Source organism: Pagrus major, chromosome 22 (assembly GCF_040436345.1).
Source record: "Pagrus major chromosome 22, Pma_NU_1.0".
NCBI classification, from domain to species: domain Eukaryota; kingdom Metazoa; phylum Chordata; class Actinopteri; order Spariformes; family Sparidae; genus Pagrus; species Pagrus major.
The window spans coordinates 29,228,113-29,236,319 of NC_133236.1; the positions used below are offsets into that span (position 1 = coordinate 29,228,113).

At 48.0% G+C, this 8,207-nt stretch overlaps 1 protein-coding gene across 1 annotated transcript; it reads right to left on the reverse strand.

The window, feature by feature from the left end:
• Positions 1 to 476: 476 nt before the first annotated feature.
• Positions 477 to 7,931, reverse strand: mcm3 (minichromosome maintenance complex component 3). Its single transcript, XM_073493465.1, has 17 exons — positions 7,763 to 7,931; positions 7,361 to 7,473; positions 6,275 to 6,483; positions 6,046 to 6,176; positions 5,699 to 5,937; positions 5,509 to 5,617; positions 5,122 to 5,275; positions 4,890 to 5,021; positions 4,415 to 4,623; positions 4,151 to 4,325; positions 3,932 to 4,058; positions 3,629 to 3,779; positions 2,763 to 2,903; positions 2,548 to 2,657; positions 2,339 to 2,412; positions 1,314 to 1,410; positions 477 to 1,101 (listed from the first exon to the last, which is right to left on the reverse strand). The coding sequence occupies exons 1-17, from the start codon at positions 7,835 to 7,837 to the stop codon at positions 903 to 905; spliced, it is 2,445 nt and encodes an 814-aa protein (XP_073349566.1). The 5' UTR covers positions 7,838 to 7,931; the 3' UTR covers positions 477 to 902.
• Between the last annotated feature and the right edge of the window lie 276 nt (positions 7,932 to 8,207).

The following is an 8,207-nucleotide window of genomic DNA, read 5'->3' on the forward strand; positions in this document are numbered from 1 at the left end:
TGGATGATGGTGGCAGCAGGTGCACGCTCATCATGTGTGTTCGGTGCACTAAAACACAGTTGGGTAACGTTACGGGGCCCAGAGAGTGGGTGCAGCGACGCTCTGCAGCCCCACCGCCTCAACCAACATCTGCGTCATGGTGAACCTGATCAACTGTTAATGGGGTGAAGCAGAGCAGTGATTTTCTGAGCGGTGCACTGCACAGACCTGCAGGGCCTGCCTCCCACACAGAGCAGGGTCTGGATTCACTTGGGGGCCGTCAGACGATGTTTCTTGTAAACACACTGCTAAGGAAGCAGAAAGAGGTTTAATGATTTGAGAACAGCTCTTCTGGGAAATCATAAAGTCCCCGAGCGTAACAGAAGCATTTTCTCCAGAAAATTGTATTTACTTAAGAACACAGCACAAAATGACCAACATCAGACGAGCAGTGACTCTCCTGGAGATGCAGAGATGGTAGATACTGTACACAAAGCTGTTTCCAAAGCATTACATTTTATTTTTTAATACACAACTACACTTACATTTCAAAACTCGTCGTTATCTATATACAAATGCAGACAGGGGAAGTGTTGGTGGAGCTACTTAATAACGTCCTCACAGGCTTCACTGCTGGTAAAACGGCAGAGTCCTGCCTGTCAGACGAACCGAGCTGCTCAGTTACAGAAATGAGGACATTAAAACTATCACCACCACGATGGAACAGAACTGAAGTGCGGAGAGGATTTAAACTGGACCTTTCTCCACCGCTCCTGCTGGCAAACATGCAAGCTGATGAACAATAATGGATCCAAATCCATCAATAACTGAATACAGACGAGGCGTCCAGTATGTACATCTGAATATAAACCACTGCTTCTTTCAGAGTCCATGAGATCAAACAGTCCTCTTCCTCCCCTCGCTCAGATGAGGAAGATGATGTCATCGGCCACCATGACCTGGTTGTCGTCCTGCATGCGGGTCAGAGCGGATCGGACCTCCGGCTCTGAGAATCGATTCTCACGCCCCTTGTTGACGTCGTCCATCAGGGTCTTCATCTTCACCGACTGAGCGTGAGCCGACTGGAAGACTGCGAACAGGGACGACTTGAACTCCTTCAGCCTGGAGGAGGAGACGAGCGGAGGACTGATTACATGTCATGAAGCACATCATCAGTTATCTGCTCAAACTTAACGTAACATTGAATTTATAGAATGACCTCATTTCAAGCCCTCATCATCTGTTCTGATTGGTAACACAGATCATGAAATATGATCATTTATTGAGCGTTTGCACTTCACACTGTTACTCTGCGGTTTGAGTCAGTCACCCACCTCTCTGCAGAGACGTCGGAGGCTTCAGCCTGTGATGTGGCATCCATCGCCTCCTCCTCCTGACGTGGCTTGGCTGGTTTCGGGGTGCCGGCCTGAACTGAAAATGAGAATAAAAACCAGTGTGAGAACTGAAACCCATTTCCCAAATTGATTCTAATTCACAAGATCCTGATTGGTTATTGATTTACAGTTACAAGACCAACTTTGCTTGGACATGCAACAACTTCTGAGAGAATTAATGCAGGAAACCGTTTACCATGAAGCCTTAAACCCATTAAGAATTCACACGGTTTCAGAGATTTGTGGTTAAAATCTGCCAACTGAAAAAATGTAGTATCCAGTTATTAAACATGCTGACAAGAGAACAAGAAGGTAATGACAGATGTAAGTGTGTGTTTCAACAGAATTAGAAACTTGCTATTAAAGCATTGGAGGTACAGGATTTTAAAACCCCTGGAAACTGTTTAAAACCCAAAAAATTAAATAATACGCTCAGGACCAACACGTCTTAGCCGGACGTGCCATATTTAGTTATTTTCCAGCGCAGGTGTAAGAGTTGTTCAAATCCTGCCTGCCTTCAAGAATATTTCTTCACACTACACAAGTATCAGCAGCTACTTGAACATGAAGTATCAAAAGAAAACACGTGTTGTGAAGCAGAATGGACCCTGAGTTTTATATATTACAGTATATCTGGTAAAGGCTGCAGGAATTTAAGCATCTGAATATACCACTTTGTGTTTTATGTAAAATGTTAAGCTGTAAAACTGACATGTGAATACAGCTGTCAGATGCAAGAAGAGCAAAACACCCCTCTAACATGTAGTCCTCTGAGTGAGCCGGGACATTCATCTGCATGCAAGTTGTACTACGCTGTATTATGTCATTGTGTATATACGCCGCTATGAACAGAACAAAACAAAGGTCAGAACTGGACCATGGGAAGAAGTAAACTGTGTTGGTGAGTTGACTGATGAGTCACTGAGACTATGAAGGCAGCCTGCAGCAGTCTAAGTTACACTTACTCTCTGGGACGTTCTGCTCCTCACTGAAGTCATACGGGCTGTAGGGCTCACTGCCCTGAGAGCCACGCCGCCCCCTGCAGGACACACACGGTACTGTTATTCAAGACTGACAACAACAACTGTTTGTTTTTTAATAACTTAACTTGCAGCCATCAGTGTGTACGCTGGGAGATTCAGAGTAAGGCTAGAACGTGTCAGTGAGAGTGTACCTCTTCCTTGCAGTCTTCTGTGAAGGCTCAGTGGCCGACACTTCCTCCTCGTCCTCCTCTGAACCAGAGTCCCTCTCTTTTCTTGAACGTTTCTTCTCTTTCTCCAGAACCTGCAGAACACACCACAAGCCTCAGACATGAGCTTCATTCACATTACTTCACCCTGGAGTCTGGGGAGGAAACACGTCGTCGCTCTGTTCGTCAGCAGCACAGACCTTTTTGAAGTAGGCAAACTGGACGAGCTCCACAGCCACCTCCGAGTCCTCCAGCTCAACGGCTTTGCTCATTCGGGCCTTGGCATGTGCCGTGGACAGACGGATCAGAGTCTCCAGCGTACGGGCCGTCACAGGAGAGGTCTGAGGAGGAGGAGGAGGAAGGAGGTCAGAGTGTGATCTTACCATCCCAGCACATCAGGTAGTAGGTAGAGTGATTCATTTAAACCGTCACCAGGAGCTACAGATCACTTGTTCAGCCTGTTAAAATAACTACTTTACATACGTTGTCACTGTGGGCTGTGACTACATACTAATTATACTCAGTTTGATGCCGTTTTGAAATCAGTGCTCATCATTTTGTTCTCTACAAAAATTAAATATGTAACATTAATTGTTAAAGCTGCTCCAACACACTCAGTTTGCCTCTGGCGGTGCCTCGGGATAAAGAGAACAGAGTCTCACTTTGTTTTGGCGCCGTGTCGTACCGACAGACTACAGAGCATCTTTCCACGGGCTGCGACGCCTCATCAGCAGTCCACCATAAAGAAATAAGTCTTAATTTTTGGAAATCCGTGATACAGATTCTGGTTTCTGCTGTATTGATTGTGATAATGCATCAATGAGGCCAACAGTTGTAGGTTTCAGGTGTTGTTGATGATGCTGGCTCACTGGGACATTTACATACAACTGAACCTTTGTTAATGTTAGAAGTGTTATAACCTTTTCCTTCCATGAAAACAAATAAAAAGACCTCTGGCAGAGGATGCTGGGAGGGAGGTGAGCTCTAAAACTATGTGTACTGACGAGTGTGTGTGTTTATTCAATAACTGTCTTCATATAAAAGGTGTGTGTGGGTTCCTGCTCACCCTGGCGATGTCAGCACTCATCTGCTCCTGGCCCCTCAGTCTCGAGTACTCCTCTGCGATGTGATTGGCTGCCTCCTCTGTCAGCACGGGTGTCACAGCTTTGGCGATGTGGATGTACTTCCTCATGAACTCCTTACTCACGATCTTATCCCTGAAACACAGGAAACATTTAGTTATTCACTTAAATACAGTAACCTCACTGTTTATTGTTCTTTACTAAACTAGCTCATCTGCTAGAAAACTAAACGTAGGTTGTTGTTGTTGTTGTTTTTCCATGCCGTGGCAGATAGTGTGCCTGCGTACTTCTTTCTCTTGCTTCCATGCAGCAGGTTGTTGTGTTTCTCATAGATCTGCAGCTCTTCGTGCTCTTCTGCAATTGCGTCTGGGTCATCTGTGGCCAGGATGTCGACTGTCCCGCCCAGAGCCATGGCTGGAAAACCAAGAACACAGTTAGACTCTTTTTTAAACAAATACTGGATAATGACAGAGAACAAGGTGTTAAAAAGTCCTGAGGAACAGTACCTGCTCCCTCCTGCTCACGGGGGTCGCGGTAGCGGTGCATCCTCAGCACGTGATCCGAGATCTCGCGGTCCTGCTCGGGATCCATCTGATCCAGCACGATGAACAGGAGGTCAAAACGGGACAGCAGGGAGTCCTGGAGGCCGATGTTCTCCATGGGGGTTTTATACTGGTCGTACTGCAGAGACAGAGCAGGTTTTAAAATAAAGCTCAGAGCTGAGCAACATGTTGGCGTCTGAAGGTCAAACACGCTGGCGGATCACTCACCCTGCCGTAGACGGGGTTGGCAGCCGCCAGCACGGAGCAGCGGGCGTTGAGGCGGGCGTGGATGCCGGCCTTGGCGATGGTGACCCGGCCCTGCTCCATCACCTCGTGGATGGCCGTGCGGTCCATGTCGGACATTTTGTCGAACTCATCGATGCACACCACGCCGCGGTCAGCCAGCACCATGGCGCCTGCCTCCAGACGACGCTCGCCTTCGGGAGAAAAACAAAACAAAACACATGAGTGGCTGGAGAGTGAGCAGGATCCACTCAGAAAACTATTTTCAACCCATCGATCAGCTGTCAGAAATTAGTGAAAGATATTCAGTTTACTGTGATAAAGGAGGAAATAAACCATAAAATATTCACATTCATGAAGCTGGAATCAGAAATTTAGACAACCAAGCTGCCAATTAATGAAATTGTTGATGGCTAATCGAGTTAACGTTGCAGTGTACAGATATAAGCGTGTGTCATACCGGTCTCCTGGTCAGTGGTGACTGCAGCAGTCAGACCCACTCCGGACGAGCCTCGCCCTGTGGTGGGGATGGCCCTGGGCGCTGTGTGGAGCACGTAACGCAGCAGCTGGGACTTTGCTACCGATGGATCACCTGGTGAAGAAGAAAACATGGAGAGAGATCTCATTAACCGCAACGTCCTCAACACGTGTCCTGGCTGAACGAGTACGTTAGCAGAAAAAAACTCTGGTACCGATGAGCAGGATGTTGATGTCTCCTCTGATACGTGATCCGTTCTCCAGCACCTTCTCCACGCCGCCCAGCAACATGCAGAGGATGGCCTTCTTTATGTACTCGTGGCCGTGGATACTGGGAGCCAGCGAGCGAGACAGCTGGTCAAACACGTCCTGAGGAAAAACAGTTCAAGTTAAAAGAATGGAAGAGCTCCCAGTCCCTACCGCTAGCTGCACAGCTAACTGAGCTAACTACAAAAGCCTGGTGACATCTACCCTGGTGACATGTTCCCCCCCATTTGTTTCAAGTAGCCTATGAATTTGACGGGTGGCCAAATCTTACAAACTGCACCTTCAAGTTGAAATGACAACATTTTCACAAAAGCTTGGACAGCTGCGAGCCTCACCATGGAGCGAGTCCTGCTGAAGTTCCTGATTTTGGCGACGTCGTCCGCTGAGAAGTAAGGAGACACTTCCTTGCTCATCTGCTTCACGTGGCAGGCGATCATGATGGTTCTGCATCGACAGAAGGTGTCAGATTAATAACAGCACGTGGATAAACTCGGCAGCTCCGGTACATGTTTTACTCCAGCTCACCTGAACGTGCCAGAGGTGAACCCTCCCTTCTTTCCGGGCAGGCAGCGGTACGTGCCGATGACCTGGACTCTGTCTCCAGGTTTGACCATGTCCACCAGGTCGTTGTCCAGGATGATGTCCACAGAGCGAGGCAGCTGTCCAGCGGGGGCTTTCTCTGGCATCTCCTGCACCGTAATGGTCTGGTGGTCCTTGTAGATGGAGAGCCCAAACTCCGTCTCCAGAGGGTTGTTCTCCTCGTCCTGTCGAGGGAGGAGGAGGAAGAAAAGTTAAGACCATCGCTGTTAATCTACAACAGAATACCTGCAAGTATCTGAAAAGTAAAAAGAAACATCTTCTTCTGCAGTTACCTTGGTGGGGTAGATGGCGCTGGAGGGAAACGCATCCAGTGAGGTCATGTCGGTGTATTTCCTTTCCATCGTCTTCTTGGTGGCTGGACAGTAGTGGACGCTGCGCACGACTTTAGGACGCACCAGAGAGCCTGAAGAAGAACGAGAAGAGGAAAATCATATCCAAGTTCTTAACGTTGCCTTCGAAGGGAAACATTTTGAAACAAGCGATCATCAACAATCGACTCACATTTGGTGATGATGCCCTCCACGCACACCATGCTGCCCAGCAGGCGGGAGGACAGGGTGCGGGGGGTGACGTGCTTGGTGCCGAAGCTGCCCTCCAGGCCGATGTAGAACTCCTCGTACTGCTTGGCGTAGGTGGCGTCCACCGAGGCCACCAGGTCCTTCAGAGCCCGCTGGAAGGCCAGCAGCTCCTCAAAGGCATTGCTCATCAGCCTGACGGAGACAAGACAACATTTGAGTCCTGGATGAAGTGACAGCTTTTACTTTGACTCTGGGTCAAACATGTGTGTCATGGTTTTACAAATTCACGCCGTCTTCCTCGTGTGACGATAATGCTCGCAATGAAAGTAAAGCTTTACATCTGTGGTACGGAAAAATGGCGTCCTCTGATCCAGCAGCACCCTCGGACGATTTAGTAACAAAGAAAGGCGACACTTCAGCGATATGGAAGTATTTCAGCTTCAAAGAGACAAACAACAAAACTATTCAAAACCTGCATATCAGTGTGGTTGACTTTAAAAAAAAAAAAAATACATCTCAAATCTAATCAGATTTTCTTTTTTCCCCAAATCAAACATCATCTGAAGTAAAAGAAGGCGATAACACTTACATGTAAAGTGTGTTACAGCCAAAAACTACCAGTTCCTCTTTTCATCATGAAGATATTTACATGTTTGTATATTTTTGACCCACTTATGCATCTAAGGGTTAAAAGAAGGATGTGAGATTTCATCTGTTTTACATTCATGTAGGAGTTTATACACACACACACACACACACACACACACACACACACACACAGAGAGAGAGAGAGAGACACACACACACAGACACACACAGACACAGAGACACACAGAGAGAGAGAGACACACACACACACAGACACACACACACACACACAGAGAGACACACACACACACACACACACACACAAACACACAGACACACACACACACAGAGAGACACACACACACACACACACACACACAAACACACAGACACACACACACACACAGACACACACACACACACACAGACACACACACAGACACACACACACACACACACACACGCACACACACACACTCACTTGGCCGCCCGGGCCTCGTTCCTCCTCCGCAGGTCGTTGACGTTGACGATGAGCCGGGCCTTGTTCTCGCTGATCATGTCCCGGACCTTGCTCTGGTAAACACCCTGGTCTTGCTGCAGCACATGAACAGAACATTCGTGTTGTTTTTATTCACTCTCGACCCAAAATAACCCAAATAACAGTTTCACTTTACCTCAGCAGAAAGAGGCAAAAACACTAACTAAGTCTCCACACAGACTTCACCCTGACGACAGGATGAATAACACCGTGTCGCTTTTGTAAAACTGACGTTTTAAAGTGATATTTTTACGATTGAACCAAATGAGAGCTCGTGTCTTTTGTTGTGGCCGCATGGTTTCTCTCGTTTTCGCCTCATAAAAGCAGGAAAAAGTCGGGACTTACGTCGTCGTCCAGGAAGTCCAGATAATCCCTCTGCGCCTCCCTCATCTCCCGGTCATCTACCACGTCGGTCGCCATTATTACCGGTCAGTTTTTAGTCGTTAAAACGTTAAAATATTGAACGGAGTCTGGTGGAGGACGTGTCGCTCTGCCGCCGTCAAACCACACGACTGAGAGGTTTTCGCGCCACCGCGTTCCCGGCACAAGTCGAGCGCGAGCCCCGATTGGTCAACTCGGCGGGTGAACGCGCGGCCGTCCAATAGAATCCACGGCGGACACCACGTGACCCCGCCCCTTCGAAGAACTCGCGCGAAAAACGGAGCAGGAAGGGGCGGGGCTGTGAGGAAGGAGGAAGAGCCGAGTGGAGCTGACGTAAACAATCTGCGACCAGCAGGGGGCGACGTGCACATCAATCAGCTGTTATAATGTGTTTTAAACAGACTGTCAG

What these genes read in the sequence shown, in the direction of transcription:
- mcm3 (XM_073493465.1), bottom strand. Translation starts at nt 7,837, where the DNA reads ATGGCGACCGACGTGGTAGATGACCGGGAGATGAGGGAGGCGCAGAGG. An exon ending in GCGCCATCTACCCCACCAAG is followed by an intron (nt 5,938 to 6,045) that starts GTAACTGCAGAA and finishes CTCCCTCGACAG; the next exon opens with GACGAGGAGAACAACCCTCT. An exon ending in TGAGTGCTGACATCGCCAGG is followed by an intron (nt 2,904 to 3,628) that starts GTGAGCAGGAAC and finishes CCTCCTCCTCAG; the next exon opens with ACCTCTCCTGTGACGGCCCG.